A 17,351-nucleotide genomic window follows, 5' to 3' on the forward strand; every position below is an offset into this window, starting at 1 on the left:
TGCATTTGCTGATCAGGATGTTACATGGAACATTTAAATGGCTTTATGGCATATCATGCATATAGTTAGACTTCATTTCTATGTTCTACTTCATTAAAAAAAGATAATTGATTCTTTTGTATGTGATACATGTCCAGCTGCCTTTGGATGGAAATTTGCATTAAATTAAAATGCAGAAATTGGCATTTTAAATAATGCTTTTATTAGTTTAATAAAACCATGTTAAATGTTCTTGATGCATGAGCAAAAAAAAAAGCTAAAGTTAAATGATTTATTAAGCAAAGGAAGTTATTATCTATCAGAAGGGAATTGAATGGATTGTTTGTGGTCATAATGGACTTTAAGAGTTTTAGAAGTGGTAGATCTCATCCTCGTCCACCTAGTTTTAGATCCAAGGTTGGAATGAAGAAGTGAGCATTACAGTTTTTTTAGTTCCCAGTTGGTTTCTCAACTTTGAATGACCTGAACTAAACTGAGAGGGAGCAAATACTGCCTGTGCATCTGCAGAAAAGGTTACAGCTGCCAAAAGCTGCTCTATCAGCTCAGCAAATTCTGATTGCAGTTGATTTTTTATTGTTTTTATCCCCATTTTGGGGAGATTACTTGATCTAAAACGTTGGAAGTAGTACAGGTAAGTCCTCGAGAATTCATTTTTATTTAGCTTAAACTATCTTAAGGTCATTTCTTAATATAGTTTATCATAATTCAAGTTGTTTTGTAAATAATTGCAGTTAAAGAGCAGAAGTATGTTTAGTTTTCATTTCCAAAAGTGCCCTAGCTATTTTGCTTTTTATTCACTTGTGTGCCATAGTCATTTACATTTTCCTGAAAGCCCAACACAAAGCACTTGACAGGAGCGAGGCGTAGCTGTTGATTCTTGACAAAGAAGCTGGTGGGGATTGTTCTGGAGCTGCCCCTGATGCCTTTTCTCCTTTCACTTTGTCACTTCTTCCTGTTTCAGGGAGCAGATCAAGAGGGTGAAAGACTCAGATGATGTTCCTATGGTGCTGGTGGGGAATAAATGCGACCTACCAGCCCGGACAGTGGAGACTCGGCAAGCGCAGGACCTGGCCCGGAGTTACGGGATCCCCTACATAGAAACGTCTGCCAAAACCAGACAGGTAGGAGGAGGGTTTTAAACAAAATGTTCTTCTTGTTTTCTTTTCTCTATTGCTGCCCTGGAATGGCAGGAACAGGCAGACACCAGCTTGCAGACAGATGGGTGCAAGGGCTGGGGTTAGTTGCTTCTTCGAGGCTAAGTGCTCCGTCAGGATGTTCTCTCCCCAGTCTGGGCTTGAGCCTCCAACCTGGAGAAATGCGTAATTCATGCTCTGGCAGCAGTGATACTTTCTAAGGCCTTTCTCCCAGGCTCTGGAATAACCCCCATAAGTCACTGCAGGTCAGCTAAACTCAGGGGCCTTGGCTAACCTCATCCGTCATCTATTTTGGCAGACCTACAGGCAGAATATACCAGTGCTGGAAGGACCATGTGGGGCTCCCAGAGCACAAAGGTGGAAATGGAACAGCTGACACCTTCAGTGGTCCAGTGGTGGCTTTTCTCTTGGTGGTAGACCTCATTCAGACTGCTGAAAGCTGATGAAACTCAGGGACTTGAGAGCTCTTTGGCCTCGTGGTTGCTCATTCAATCTTGCTCTCTGTTCGAGGGCCACACTAAGTCCTTGTTAAGTCTCCCCAGCTTGGTTTTCTGCCTTTAACTCTGCAATTTGCACTGCTGGAAGACAGAGCTAGGAACACCTTGCTGGGGAGCAGAGCCCTCTCTTCTCTCCACTGTCCCCTCTCAAAGTGGGCAGCTGCTTGGAGTGATGCTTTTTTCCCCAGGGCGTTGAGGATGCCTTCTACACCTTGGTGCGGGAAATCCGTCAGCATAAACTGCGCAAGCTGAATCCCCCAGATGAGAGTGGCCCTGGCTGCATGAACTGTAAATGTGTGGTATCATGACTATGGTGAGTTGTGGAAGCAGGAGATGTGGTGCAGTGGGGTTATATCGGCAGCAGGCGATGGAGTGCCATGGAGATACGTTGGAAGCAGGGCAGGTGGTGACTACAGATGCACTTGTCTGCAAACATTTTTTGAATGAAACACCTTTTCATTGAAATAGCAATAGTCAAAATTCCCACTTTCCTGGGGAAGTGTGGGAGAGGAAGGCGTTGTTAATTTCCCCCCTCATTTTGTAAAACAAGATTCTATAGAACTGAATTTTTTTTTTAAAAGTATGTTTTGTTGTGCTTTCCCCAAGAAAGCTTGTTCCCATGTTGCTGCTCTGAAAGAGAAGTTAAGCTGGTGTTGAAGCTGTACAGCTCAATGCCTGCTCACCAGACTGGCTCTAGAAGAGTTCAGATGAAGAGCTGGGTGGGTGCATTGCCTTCTAATGCACTCATGAAAATTGCCTCATCCTAAAGCTGTAGAGCAGACCCGTCTTGCTGTGAAAGTCCCATGTTCCTCAGAAGAGTTTTCCCCATTAGATGTTTCCCCTGGGATATTTGGAACTGATGCAATGTTGAGAATTAGCCATAAGGGGGCTGTTTTGCTTTTATAAATTGTGTGTGCTGGAGCCAGAAACAGTGTTTTTCAGATTGTTTATGTTCACTTGCCTCTTTTTCTTCTTTTTCTTTCCTTGTTATTTTTTTTTATGATGAGTTTATTTAAATCATTGCAATCCTGCTGGATAGCAATCAGGGAGAGCTCTGTTGTTGTCCCTGCTGGTCTTAAACCAAAGGCCTGTGAATATCTGTCTGTGTAACCAACTCGTTCCATGGCAGAAGTGGAGAGAGGGGCAATTGGGGATGAGATCTGTATCTCTATCTAAGGACATCTGGGACTGGAATGTGGGAGAAAAGCCTGCATGAACATTGCCCTTAATGTCTTTTGGGGAGTGTCCCAAGCATCTGGATTGGCCCTTCACCTCTCTAAACAACTGCTGGAGTCCTAAAGAGAAGTGCATTATATCCAGAGATGGTGCTAAGAGGGTATCCTGAAGGTGGAAGTGGTCAGCTGGTGGTTGCCTCCGTTGCTTTTTGAGCCAAAGGCTGTGAGCACATCAGAGCTCTTCCTCCTACCCCCACCCCCCAAAAAAAAACCCCAGCAAACAAAAAATGCTGGCAGTGTTTGCTTCCTATGAGCAGAAAAACACCCAAGGACCCCACCCCTCTGCTCCCAGCTGAGGCACGTGAGGTCATCTGGGGGCTGAGCCAAATGCTGTGCCCAGCACACTTATCACTACTAAGGGAGATTTTCCAGATGTTTGGGTCCTCCAGATGTTCAGGAGCGTTTCCTCCGGATGGGGATGTGAGCTCAAGGCTCGTTTCCTGCTCTGGCTCACAGCTGACAGCATGGGCTTGGCAGACACTGCTGCTCCCTTACACTGCCAGGAGCCTAGTCCTTGTCACAGCCCGGTGGCAGCACTGGTGTGGGCAAGAAGGGGAGGGAAGGAGTCTCTTGGAAACACTCCTCTCTCTTAAAAGAGCATGCCCTGTGAGTTGCCCAAGTCTTTTTCTGCTCAGACAGAAACTGGAAACCAGACATCCCAGCTTACTCTAGCTGCAGTGGCCGAGAGCAGGGAGGGAGGAACATCAAAGCACAAAGGGAGAAGTGAGGCAAAGACATGCTGGGATCTGGGGAGGGGAAGGGTGGGTGTGTGGCCAGGGAAATTTGGTTGCATTTGCCCTGGATTCACTTTGTGGTTCCCATCATCCCTGGAGGAGGGGGGAAGATCTTGCCAAACAGTGCCCCTTCCCACAAGGAGGTTCAGGCAGAGGCAGAAGGTCTGGTGAGGTGCCTGGGGCTCACCCATCACTCCAAAGCTTATTCCCTTCAGCAGATGTGCAGATGCTTTGCTGAGCCAGGCCCAGGCCTCTGAGACCTGTGCAGCCTTTTGCTTTTCTCTGTGGGCACTAGCAGAGTCATTCCAAAATGTGAGGAAATTGAGAAAATGGAAACAGCCCCGATGGTTCTGATGGTGAATGGGTGCTAATGAGTGTCCTCTTCTGGTTTCAGCTGACTGGACCGTGTCTTGGAGAGGTTCCCACTGTGCAGTGCACAAGGACAGAGGTGAAGCAAAGGAAGAAGCAAACGGATTCAGAGGAGGAATATGGGGGAGGGGGAGAGGAGGAGGAGGAAGAGGACAGGGTGAGCATGAGCCCTCCAAGGACTATCTCACACTTCACCCAAGCCTGCGGCAAACAACATTTTTTCTTTTTTATCCCCATCCCCTCATCCTTTGGCGTCCTCCCACCCCGGCAACTGTACAAAGCCACAGATTGAATCACAGTAAATTATTATTTGATGGTCTCGACAAATCATCTTGATGGCTGTGTTCTCCTTCCAGAGGGTGCTGCTGCTGGTGCTCCTGAAGGATTGCTGATGGGATGGCAGGGAGCAAAAGGTGCTGATATTTGCTCTCCGCAGACCAAGGTCATGCTGTAGATCATGAAGGTGATTGGGGTGGGAAAGACAAGCTGCCTTTCAGGACAAGACAGCTTGTCTTTGTCTCCAGCAAGTTGTTGTCATGGTCCCGTCACCTCCAGCCCACCTGAAACTCTGCTGGCTCCAAGTTTTGGTAGGATGGAAGAATCCAACCAGTCCAAGCTTGTCCTCGGTGCTCCCTTGAGTGCCTTGCTTTCAGCCTAGTTCTTGTGTGATTTTTTTATGGCCTCAGATGCAGTGCCTGGAAGGAAAGAAGCAATGAGGAGGAGATCCAAAAGCCTGGTTCACTTCAGCTGGTGCCAGTTAGTTGCTTCTGTGACTTTTTTCCAGGCAGCTCTTTCTGGCACAAGACCTCCATAATGTGTTGTGCTCCAGAGGTAGAATTAGGCCTTTCTGGTCCCCTCCAGCACCTAGCTAGTGCTAACACCTGTATAGTACATATACCTCAGGCTGTTCTAGTCTGTTGGCAGTGTGTAAAAGTATGCAAATCCTCATCTGCCCCATGCGTGGCTTCATTACTGGTGAGCACGTAGAGAAGGGCTTTCGTGCACTGCAGATAGCTGTCTGGCCGCTCAGCCACTGAGACTAAAGGATTCAGGCTTCCAGTCTTGGGTTTAGAGTAGGTAAGAGTGTTTTGGATAAGGGCTAATGTGTTGGGAACCCCATCTTTGCTCACCTCTGCTCCTTTGTGATTTTTGCCTGAGCTCTGACCTGTGTGCTTTTCACTCGCAGACCCAAGATGACGCACTGTGCTCAGTACTGCGGGTGGCTCAGTACTTGCTGCCTTTCCCTCTCCCAAGCTATTGCACATGCTAATTTAGCTGGCATCCAGAATAAAGAGCACCAAAGGGGGAAGGTGATCCAGCTGAGTGTGGCAGAGAGCTGTTCTGCATGGGCTAGCCCAGGCCTGAAGAGGTGCTGGCTTTGGCAGCCAAGGCCGGTCAGGGTTGGGAGTGGCGAGGGCGGTGTGTGAGTCACATGCTTCATATGGCAAAACTGGTACAGAAACCCTGGTCACCCTCAGCACAAAGCCACAGCCCACCCAGGGGTTCCCAGCATCCATGTGAATAGCCTGCATCCCACTCCTCATCCTCCCTCATGCCAGGCAGCAGCAGAATTAAAGCAGCAGAAATTCAACTCCTATACTGCTTGGAGGTGCTGCCTTTGCTTTTGGCCTGGGCAAGAGAGGACTTGTGCTAATGGCTTGGGTTTTTGTACATGCCTGCTCCCGAACTGCTGTGGGGCACAGCCCCCACCCTGGCTGCAGCTGCCTGGCACCCTGTTCCCATAGGAGAAGGACTGATACCAGCTAGAGTGGGAGAAGTTGCCCAAGGGAAGAGCTGCCTTGCCTTTAACTGGGTGTGCTGTTTGCAGCAGCGCCTGTCCCTGTGCTGTAGGAGTGCTAAATTTGCCGAGTCTGGTATTACATGGTAGGACTGGACCAGAGGCTCCCAGAAAACCTCCCAACCTAAGCTGTTTCAAGTGTGAAGCCTGGAAGAATGGTGTTTGTTCCTAAGTTGGCAACTTGTGTGCAGCATGGGGCAGAGGGCAGGGATACTTTGTCCTTCTAGAAGATGACTAAAAGCCTTAACAGTTAGTGGGGTGGGTGGGTTGACATGGGAGCCCTCGCTTGGTGGTGTTTCTGCACTAGGAACCTAGTGCTCTTTATCTGCGATAGAATTTCTCCCATCCTTCACCAGGCCCTTGGTGAAGGATGGGATAGCTGTATCTGGAGGCCTGCAGACGAGAATTAACACTATGTCTGGGGCTTTCTCAGTGACTGGACTCTGGATGGCTCTAACCACGGAGAGCATTCTCTCATTTCTGGTTGGGAGCCAAGTGCCACAGTGAAGGACTGGGAGCTGTGGTTAAGCAGCTCCCCTGAGGAGCTTCTGGGAGCACTAGGAATGAGGTGTCTTTGCAGGGCAGGCACCAGCTGCAGTCACAAGAAACTGGCACGTCTGGGTGAGGGTGTGCTAGTGACACTGGCCAGAATGCAAACTACTTCAGCAGCTTGGTTGGGAGCAGGAAGCCAAAGTGGGAGCATCTCCCTTCCAAAATGGTTTCTGAACTCCTCAGAGTAAGGTTTTCCAGCTTGTTCGGGAAAGCTCCATGTCTGGTCAAGTCACATATGTTATCATAGCTTGTTTGAGCACCTGCTAGTTGCAAAATACTGTTGCTTCCTTGGACCACTCTTCCTGGCTGTTGCACCAAGAGGTGCTGAAAATGAGCTGTTTCATCCACAGGTCAGCATTCAATGTCACCATCAGGCACCAGACAGGCTTTTCTTCTCAGCAGAAGAATTCAGTTGAAACTTCACAGCTTTCTTCTGTTGTACACTTCAAGTGATTTCAGATATTGACAGTTTGTTCTGGTGTAGCTGGTTGTAGTCCTGTTTTATGTATAGCTAAAGCAGACCTAGATGTGCTAGGAAACACTGGGCTTCTGCAAATGGCCCCAAGAGTTCTTCAGCAGCCAAGGTCTTCCTTCACCTTGGTGCAGGTGGTAGGACAGTGCTATGACAGGACAGCATTTCAGAAATCCAGTGGTCAGGTAAGAGGTAGAACTGGAAACAGAAAGCATTCTGAGGAGGACCTAGCTGATGAGTAACATTCTGAGTCTGGCAGTTCACAGACCAGTCTTTGCAGCCTTGTGGATTGCACCCAGCAGAAGCAGGGCAGCCAGGACCCTTTTTCAAACAGTGCTGGTCAGTAACATGACCATCTCAGGAGCTGGTTAGCCTTTTGTGTTAATTGGAAGATCACAAGAAACTCCAGCTCAGGGTCAAGTCCATGCTGAAAGCTGGAGATAGTTTGGGAGCAAAAAGGTGCTAAAAGCTTGACACCACAGCTCTTCTCTGGAAATCATGTTTTAATTGTGTATTAATGTAGTGCTGCATCTTTGTTTCCAGGAGGAGAATCATGACAGATCTTCAATATGCAGTAAAATACATCAGCTGTGATCTGATCTGATCTTTTCTGTAGGCAAAAACCAGATTGTATCACTTCTCTCAGGTGGAGCTGTTCCTCTGGATTTGGCTTTTTCACTTGCTACCTTGGTGCTGGTAATTTGGGTACAGGACAGCAACTTGCTGGCCATGACAGGCAGAACGTCAGTATATGAGCTCATGATGTATTGTCTGCTTGCTAGCTGAACTTCTCAAGTCTGAAAGTAATGTCAGAATTTCAGTTTCACTGGAGTGAATGTAGGCCTGGAGAAGGAATTGTGGGGTTTGGAGTTGGTTTTTCCCATAGTTTTTTAAGGCACATTTGTTCTAGAAGTACATGGACTGGAATATGCAGTTTTCGGACGCTGCAGTCATTTCCCTTATGACAAGGAGTTTGTTGCCTGTCTCAACTCCGCTTCTGTGGCACAAGCTTAGGTGAGCAGAATGTACAATTATTCTGAAGGGCTGATCCTGTTGCATAGCTAGAAGCTGCAGGAGTCCACAGAGGAAAGCTTTTTGCTATATTTGACACATCAGCTCACGTTGGCTGTTGTGACCTCTTCAGCTGGTCATGGCAAGGCTGAACTAAAGCTGGTGCTGTGCTCCAGCAAGTGTGAGCACCACTTCTGAGAAGGCTTCAGTCATCCTACTGATTATCTGTTGACACTGTATCTCCTGTGATGAAGGAGAGCCACCTTTGAACCTGTACTTAAATGACAGAATAGCTGACGAGGTCTGTTCTAGTCTGGTCAGGTACATGTCTCAGGATGTATAATGTATGTTTTTCTCTCACACTGTTCAAGAGCCTCACACCCTATTACAGGGGGGTTGGGGCTCTAGAGACATCACAGCTGAGTCAACTGAGGTAATTGCTTACAAGTCCTTAAAGATGCTGATTAAATGCTGGAACAGATCTCATGCCTTTTGGTCTCTCAGGGCTTCCACAGAAGCATTTTCCTAAGCCAGCAGAGATGGTGACGCCAAAACAGATGAGCACATGGTGCTTGCTGAAGGCTTTGGCAAGCACCTTGGTTGAGTTTTCCAGGAGCTGGCAGCAATGGCTCATTGCTGGAGTGAGAACTGAGATGTGATGGTAGTGGCAAGGGTAGGTGAATGAAAGGCTTGAGTTTTATGGAGAAGCATTGGCTAAATGCTGGCCTTATCCTCCTCACCTGCAGTCTGGTTGGGTAAAGAGGAGCAGACCAGGTTTCCCTTCTGGACTACAGCCACTGCTGCAGACCTTTTCAGCCTAAGTGGTACTTCCAAATGGCACTTTTTGCCTCCACCAGGAGCCATAAAGGTAAGCAAAGCCACTCCAAGAACCAGCTTCCCCAGGCAACTGCCTGCCTGAGGTTATCTAAGTCTGTCTGCAGGCTTAGGTATCCCAGGGGCTGGGCGCTGATGTGGAGCCAGGCTGTGGCCTCCAGGGCACCAGAGTGGCTCAGGCTCTTAATGGGATAGTTGGAAGCAGGGGCTTGTGGTATTGCACCCTGGCTATCCACAGGTACCTCTAAGGGACCTCATACCACTTTTGGACCAAGATGGAAGTTTCTTAGTTTTTACCTTTCTCTGTGTCTTAGGAGGAGCCTGTTTTCCTGTGTGGAAGAATAAGGCTCAATAAGCCAGGCTTTGTTGACTTCAGTCCCTCAGATTCATGTCTTTGTGTGTACCTTCAAAGCCATCTCCCATCACCATCTTGGGCTCATTTGTAACTGCTGCCAGTGAGTGAGGATGCTTGTGGGATGAGACCACTTGCTGCGTCAACTACTGAGATACTATTTCACCTCTGGTTTGCTTGTCTCCTGCACTGTCTTGGTGTCCACATCCTTCTAGGTGAACAGGATCCTGGTGTATGCCCTGTGGGCTTCCTCAGCTGCTGAGGTTGTAGGATTGGGGAGATGGTTTGAGAAGGGGTCAGACCTGCCTCTTTCAATTGCCAGGCTCTTCTGTTCTCCATGTGCTACCGATGTGCTGTAGGAATGAGGTGACATTGCTCAGAGGACCCCCAGCAATGGTGGGAACTGGGACAGGCAGATGGGGCTGGCCCCACGTGCAGCTCCTTTCCCCTTAGCCAGATGGGCCCTGCTCTCTGTGTGTTGAGTACAGAGTCTGTGGCTTAGCAGATGTAAGGTACCAGCCCCAGCCATGGCTGCTGGGGCTGGGGGAGCACACCCTGTGCTCTGTGTGCCCTCGCTCTGCTCTGCAACCCCCAGCCACCACTGCCACAGCCCCTTTCAGCACAGGAGAAGCACGTGAGTAGTGCAGCAGGACATGGCAGCAGGTGAGCAGCACAGTGGGCGAAGAGGAGGAACACTCCCAGGCCCAGCCAAACTCCGACACCGCCCCTCAGCCAAACTGGCTGGGGCGCAAAGCTGCCAGACACAGCACACCGATCTCTCTCCCCCCACTACATCCTGGGACCAGAGCCTAAACCAGCACAAAGCCTTGCTCCCTCCCTCAGGTTGGCTCTGCTCCAGGCTCCACTTAGCATCAATTATTCAGTGCCGACTGGCTGAAGCGTTGCAGAGGCACACAACGGGGGTTGATGAGCTTTCCATGTTGTGGGTGGTGGGCAGGGAGGGTGAGGAGTGCAGCCATGGCTTGGCAGAGACCCAGCGAGCAACAGGGATGGAAGTGGCCACCTGCTTGTCCCAGCTCCTGGCACTGCTGGTTTGACTGTTCATGAGCCAGGAAAGACAGGAGCCATATGGGGCTGCAGGGCACCAGAGCTGAGCACAGCCTGGGGAGTCTGCAGTTCTGCCTTGGGGTCATTTCTGGGCAGGGATCAGCCCTGGGAAATGGAGAGCTCTGAAAGCCATGACGAGAGCAGTGGCTCCACCAGGGAAAGGGTGATAGGCAAATACCAAGTGCAGGGGGAGAGGCTGTGGGAGGACCAGTCCCTGGCTGACAAGGCCATTAGAATTCAGGCAGCAGCCTCAATACCTTCTGCAGAGTTCATTTGCCACTGGTCCCAGTGCTGTCTAGCAAGTGGATATTGGTAATGTTGGGCTTTGGGACTGCCCTGCTCTTTGTCCCCTGTGAGCAGCAGCCAGGCCCTGGGGGGACACAGGAGAGGGCAGGGGGTGCTGCTTGACTGATGCAGGGGCTGTCTGCCCTCCCATCCCATTAGGGACATGAGTACTTTCCGTGCTGACACCTCCCTGCAGCAGGGAGCATGCCATGGCCTCGTGCTCCTGGCACCAGCTGGAGGCCTGGCATTTAGCCTAGGCTGAACACCAGACAAGGTTTATGTTCACCCCGAGGTCTTTCACTTCTTGGGTAAGGGATGGAAGTCCTAGGGTTACCTGGTGAGCAAGTCCCAGGGGAGGTCTCCCCCTGGGGAGGACTCTGCAGTGGGTGCTTGGCATCCCAAAACCCTACCTGTGACCCCCATTAAGCACCAATTCAAGGCTGGGTACTGCTGTGGCTCCTGCATTAGCTGGAGGGATGCTGTCAAGAGGAGGTGGTGGAGCCCTGCCTGTCCCTAGTCCTTGCAGGAGCAGGGTGAGAGTACCCTGCCACAGCTAGGAGGCCACAACTGAGCACATACATGGAGTGTGGGAATCAAGGATACCTGTAAGCAGTATCTTACTCCATTTTTTTTTCCAACTACCAAGTGAACCAAGGCTGTTTAATAAAGGAACAAACCTAGCACAACTCACCTACCCTGGGGAAAACTCTGCCCTTCTGGACACTTCTGCTCCCTCTTTGGCAGGGAGGCTGTTCCTGCAGTTGGATAAATGCCATCTCTAATCCCTGTAGTGCCTGTCATTTAGGCAACCATGGCAGATGTTCAAACCTGGTTCCACCTGGCTGCTTCCTCCCCACTACCTGAAAGCCAGCTGGGGCTGTTGGCTGGGAGGTGACACAAAGCAACTTGTGCAACCAGACTGCTTGTGGGTGCCTGAAACACAGAAGGGTCTGGAGTTTGTTTCACTCCAGCCCATGGATGTCTCACCCATGCTCATGCTGGCATCCAGTGTGAAATAGCACAGGAGATGTGCCAAGAGCTGCATCCTCAGGGCACTCCTGCTCCGTGGTGTTTACTGGTGCAGGTTTGGTTTTTTTGGTAGTGTTACAGATCAGGTTTTAAACAGTTAATGTAAATTAGCTAACTTAAAGACACTGGAGAGCAAGATAGGAGCATTTTTTTTCCTATTTGACCTCTTTTAGGTGAGGCACAGGAGTGATAGAAGCAGGAATACCAGCCTACAGCACCCAGCAGGTGATACACAGGGATGCCAATTTCCTGCACTACTCTTAAATCCCAGGGTGGCATTTAGGTAATCCTGGCCCCTCCAATTGCTGTCAGTCTTTGTGCCCTCTGTGCTACTCTGGCAGAGACAGATGCCCCTGTGTTTACTATAAACATGTTGCTTAAGAACAAATGGCAGCTTTCTCTTAGGGAAGCTAGAATACTGCTCACATTTAACACCCCAAAGCCAACAGTACCATGGTCATCTAAATGCAGGAAGCCCTGGCCATGAAATCTGAGGTATGTCAGAGGTACTGCTCACACACAGCTTTGTAAAATTCATCTTCAGCTGTGAGCAGCCCCACCTTATGCTCCCAGTGACTGGCATAAACGTGACTCAGTCCTGACTCATGAGTCGCACCCACCCACCCACCTGCTGTGCAAGGAGCTGTGTCCACCTGCTCCCTGTCCTGTCCAACCCTCCTAGCACTGCCTCCAGCCAGGAAAAAAAACTCCAAACAAAAAATCTTGGGCAAAAAAGAAGCTGCAGAGGGGCTGCTGGGCAAGGGGCCATGTGTCAGATGGGATGCGCAGGAGCTGCAGGCAGAATACTGCCCTTTGCTCAGGTGGCAGAGGACAGGGCTATGTGGGATGAAGCATTTTTCTTTCCACTGCTGCTGGGGATGCCTGGATTTAACTACAGTAGAAAAGCCGGGAGGAAAGCAGAGATGAAGTAGGAGGGACCCTCTGCAGCTGAAGCTTACCCAGGGAACCAGGATAACACTCAGGAGAAGGCAACCAGTCTTGCTGCAGCTTCTGTCACTGTAATAAACCTCATGGAGTCTGATTTTATGCTAAACTTCTTTAACCATTATTATTATTATTACAACCATGTAAAACACAGCATCAAATACTTTGGACAGTTTGGATCAGCGTAAAAAGGAATGATAACTTTTTTTCCCCCGAAAAAAACTTCCTTTAAAAAAAATAACCACACAGGAAAAAAAGCAAAAAAAAAAAAAAAAAAAGCACAGACATAACAATGTTTCTTTAAAGTAATAATTATAATACATTAGAAAGAGTCACGGAGGAAGCGTTCCACGCTGTAAACAAGAAAAGCAATTAAAAAGAAAAGCAGATGGTAGCCAGGTTCTCAAAGTGCACAGCTGAGAAACCCTGACCTCAACCACAGTCCCATACTGGAACTCGACTCCATGGTTCCTGCTGCCCACCGATGCTGCAGCCACTCAAAGTGCTCAATCACAAACAAACAACAAAAACAAACCAACCCCAAAAAACCCCAAACCCACAACACTGGTCTTTACATTGACATGGAAGACAGCAAGGCAAAGAGTTGTCTCAGGGCTGCAAGGGCTAAGATGGGGAGAACTGCTTTCCCAAGTTTGCTCACAGTAAGAGTGCCTTTTGCCAAGGGGCTGACACTGTTATAAGAGGCTGGGCAGGGGGCAAGTGGCTTAGACCAGTTAATTTGGTAAGAGGCAAGTGGCTTAGGCCAGTTAATTTGTCCTGCTGAGCTGCCACCCTCATTCTTCCCTTCCTATTCCCCGTGAAAAGAGCTGAGGATGGGCCAGGTCCTGCCCATCCTGTCTGCCACAGACCTGACATGGCTGCACTTTTGTCTGCAGCAAGAGGCAGGTCTGCAGACAAGAGGAGGCAGGATTTGTCATCTCCTTGTAGATCATGCTTTGATGTGCTGAAGTAAAAGCATCACAGCAAGGAAAGCAATGTACGCTGCTGGCTCCCAGCCAGCTGTGGCAAAGGGCCTCTTCCCAAACCTACCAGCTTTCAGGGCCTGCAGGTTGGAGAAGAGCTTCTTAGATGGCACAGTGAGGAGCTCAAAGACCTTCCCAGCAAGAAGCACATTGGTGGAAAGGGGGAGCCTTTGTTTGCCTGGTCCAAAGGTCACTGAAACCAGCTGGTGGCTTCCCCTAGGCGTAGAGGTGACTAAGGACCTTGCTGCTCATTCCCAGTAGGTCTTGAAGGGGAGGAACTGCCCCCTCAAAATTCACGTTGAACATCATACACCAAACGCTATGCAATGAGTACTATGCATTTGACAGCTCTCCAAAATTAGAGCAAACCACCTTCTTACATGTTAGTACTGCAAAACATCCCAGACATGCTGGATGAGGAGCCCAGGTGCACAAGCAACATGATGTGCCAAGGCTGTGTGCCTGAAATGAGGGAAAATAGGTCAAAATGAGGGGAAAGGTCTCCGCTCCTGCACGCATGAGCCAAATGCTCAGATGCATTAGCAGGAGTCCTATGCAGGCTTCAAGGAGAGGACAGAGCCCCAGGCTACAGAAGCCAAGCCAAGATGTGACCAACAGCCCTCAGATGCTTCTCGTTGCTTCACAGTCAGCTCCAGTGGCCAGTGAGCTGCCAGCAAAAGGCAACAGATATCTGTCCTGAAATACTGCTCAGGTATTTTAACACACAAATAGGTTTAACTATGCAGAGTTACAGGAAAACATACTCTAAATTAAAAACAACTCAAGCACCATTGTCCTAGAAAGGACCAGTGGTGTCTCAAAACACAAATACTGAACATTCATAGAGCACTTTTCCTCAAACAGCAACGCTTGACTCCTCACAACACCCCTGCGAGGTAGCTAATAGAGTTATCCCTGCTTTGCAGAGGGAGAGGACAGCCAAGGCTGGAAGCTCAGCAGAAGATGGGGCCTTGGACAGAGCAGGGGTTGCAACAGAAGCTGAGAGTGCTGTGGTCTGGCTGGCTACATCCAAAGAAAGATCAGGTGCTCCCTTTGACACTCTTCCTGCTACAAACACAACCAACCACACGTACACAAGGCAAAATAAACCCTGATAAATCATCAAATCATAAAACGTGATGAATTGGAAGGGACCCATCAGGATCATCGAGTCCAACTCCTAGACCCCACTAAGTAATTTAGTGGAGGTTTGGGGCTGGGCTTTCATGTAGGCTTCAGATCAGGTTATGCTATTGAAGCAGCCTGTGAGATAAAAAAAATAGTTTTCCAAGTCTCCTTAGAAACTTAGAGAAGCTTTTGCTCAGAGTCTCTGTTGAAGGGGTGGGAATCACACCTGCAGCCACCCCTTCTGAACTGCAAGGTCAAAAAGCACATCTAGATTGGTTTATTTCTTGCTTCTTCCACTGATCTACCTTCCTGATGAAGGCCCTTCAACCTCTAGGCATGCAGTAGATGCTGGAACAGGATTTTGGACCAGCTCTTTCAGTGGGGTGTGTCCCAAGGTCCCTGCACACCTCCAACCAATGGCATGGGCTGTGCAGCAGCAACACTCTGGGATGGGGAGAAGATGGACAGGCCACCAGGACTTGGTGCATGAAGGGCAAGCAGGCATGTGGGCACCTATCATGCCCAGGTTTCCTTCCTTGGTTGTTAATTTCTGTGTGGTCTAAACGAGAAGAGCTGAGATCAGACCCTGGGCAATGTGCTCCCTCTCCCCAACTCCTACGCCCTTTTCCACCCTGACACTTAACCTGCTCAAAGTAAAAGCGGACTTCAGCTTGGGCACTGTGATTAGATGCCATCGCACCTCCAGCAGCTTGCTCATGCTGACAGGCCTCCCGAGCCAGCAATCCCTTTTTCTGTCTGGCCAATAAAAAGGCAGCGAGCCTGCTCGCCACGCTGGACCTGCGAAGGAAAGGCCAGCAGAAAGGTCACTCAGCTCAAGAGACCAGGCTCAACATTCATCACCGGCCTTCTCACCTTGAGAACTTGGGAAAAAATGACCCTGTTGGTGGTCCTCCACCGGGGTAACACCAAGCAGACGCCTTAGGGACTCAGCAGCTGTTAAACCTCTTCTCTGGGACACCATCCACCGTGGCGGCAGGAGCTGGGTACAGCTGGGCACTGCTTTGTGGAATTGCATAGAGGGAGCAGCAGGCCAGGATGCCATGGCCCTGCCTGGAAATCCTGCTGCCTACAACCATGGGTCTGGGAAATGAAATAAAGATCTATTGCTACAAGGCCTTTGAAACCAATGCTGTGGCTGTGCTGATGGGGCATTTTAAAGAAAGCATCTTGGATTCCTATGCCTTATGCCTGCTTCCCTGGCCATGGGTACCCATGGCAGGCAGGAGCAAAAGAAAACACGCAACACATTCACCAGCCCTGCCTCTTCCCCCAAGCCATGTGGCTCAGGGAGCTTTGAGGAACAAAACATGAAATCACTTTCCAATTTGTCCATAGGAAAGACGCAAATCCAATTTGTTGGTGTCTCCTGTTGCTGGTGGCCCCTGCTTCGTCTCCTCGCTGGGCACACGTACCAAAGCACAGCTCAACATAGGATGGCTGCTGTGCTGTCACCCCGACACAGCCCTGCTGAAGGATGGGGATCCTGTAAATGAGGCAGGGGTGCTGCTCCAGAACCCACTTCCTCTCCCTCGCCTCCCCCATCTCCACTAAAACGTCACTGATTTGGGCATCTTTGCCAGGGGAGGAGAGCCTGAAAGGAAACTGTTCTCTGAGTGAGATTTGACAACCTGTGGTGGTAATTTTGGTTTGGGGCTCAGAGGGGGTCGTGGGGCTTTCAGTGCATTTAATGGTTTCTGGAGGCTTTTCTGGACATCTACCTCCTCCGGGTCCGGCGTAAGAGTTGGTGGCGTGGAGGTGGCAGGCAGGGGGTGCCCAGTCTCTGACAGAGGCAATGCCACCTGCTTTCTGTTCAAGAAGTCCTGCTCTGTTGCATGGGCCAGGTGGAGGGGAGTGACAGTTTTGATAACGATGTAGGGGCTGTTCCCCTCCACCACAGGGGATGATGCCTGCTGGAAGGGGCAGCCCTCACCCAGCTCTGCTCCCTCCGGCTCGCTGCTGGATAAGATGGGCACACTGCCTCCCGCCACCCTGTCCTTGGGCCAGTGCACAGTGCTGGCGGCGCTCCCCAGCCCATTCTGCAGGCTGGTGAGCTCTCCTGTGGATGCAGCTTTGGATGCTGAGCGCTTCAAGTCCATTTTGCCCGGCAGCACTGCTCCGCAGTGCTCCTGGTCCACTGCCTCCCTGTGCCCACTCTCGGGGGAGCCGTCGTTCTGTGACGTGCAAGAGAGACGCCGGCAGCTGCCCAGCAGGGGATGGGGGGGTGCTTCAAGCGCTGCATCTTCACACAGGGAAGATGCTTGTTCTGCCGGCAGGGCAGCAGGATTTGGCTGCCATACTGCATCATCCGTAGTGGAAAGCTCAGCAGTGCTCAAGTCAGGAGGAGTTGGCCTGTTTTGGAGAGAGGAGTCTAAGGAGCTGTGCTCAGCTGGGGCATGGAGGGGGACTCCATGGTCCATCATGGCACAGCCAGGAGCAAGAGGAGGCTCCTCTGGAGGCAGGGCCGTGGGCAGGAGGTGATGATGGGCTTGTGTCTCGCTTGCCTTCAGAAGAGATGATGGCTGCCCGTCCACAACGGGCTCCACCCGGCCCTGCTCTTCCAGTGGCTGCCCACCAGGAGGAGGCAAGTTTGTTGCTTCTGCTGCTTCACTGCCCTGGAGAGTGGGAATCCTCTCTTCCACCACTGTCATTCCTCCTGGTCCCTCAGGAACTCTGTGAGGATGGGGCTCCCTCTCCAGGGTGTGCTCACCCGCCCGGCCATTCTGGCTGTTGGCTGCTGGGTTGTCCTTTACAGCTACTGGATTGAGAGAGAGCTCCAGGCCCAGGGGTTTCCTTGGAAACTCTTCAGGCTTTGCTGCATTAAAAGCAGAGAAAACAAAATAAGACCCAAATTGTGCATCAGTCCATTTCTGTACGCCCTGAATGC

The 17,351-nt window shown here is 50.2% G+C and overlaps 2 protein-coding genes across 8 annotated transcripts in view; one reads left to right on the forward strand and one right to left on the reverse strand.

Annotated features, from left to right (window-relative positions):
* Positions 1-4,316, forward strand: part of HRAS (HRas proto-oncogene, GTPase) — a 41,120-nt gene extending 36,804 nt beyond the window's left edge. For both annotated transcript variants that reach the window (XM_064657689.1, XM_064657690.1), the window contains 3 exons: positions 962-1,121; positions 1,840-1,964; positions 4,015-4,316. In XM_064657689.1, the coding sequence (XP_064513759.1) occupies positions 962-1,121; positions 1,840-1,959 (280 nt within the window). In that variant the 3' untranslated portion in view covers positions 1,960-1,964; positions 4,015-4,316. The remainder of the gene's footprint in view (positions 1-961; positions 1,122-1,839; positions 1,965-4,014) is intronic.
* Positions 4,317-12,630: 8,314 nt separating this feature from the next.
* LOC135415656 (USP6 N-terminal-like protein) overlaps positions 12,631-17,351 on the reverse strand; it is a 77,925-nt gene continuing 73,204 nt past the window's right edge. For all 6 annotated transcript variants that reach the window (XM_064657661.1, XM_064657663.1, XM_064657664.1 and 3 more), the window contains one exon: positions 12,631-17,279. In XM_064657661.1, the coding sequence (XP_064513731.1) occupies positions 16,015-17,279 (1,265 nt within the window). In that variant the 3' untranslated portion in view covers positions 12,631-16,014. The remainder of the gene's footprint in view (positions 17,280-17,351) is intronic.

The sequence above is a fragment of the Pseudopipra pipra genome, chromosome 6, assembly GCF_036250125.1.
Source record: "Pseudopipra pipra isolate bDixPip1 chromosome 6, bDixPip1.hap1, whole genome shotgun sequence".
Classification (NCBI taxonomy): domain Eukaryota; kingdom Metazoa; phylum Chordata; class Aves; order Passeriformes; family Pipridae; genus Pseudopipra; species Pseudopipra pipra.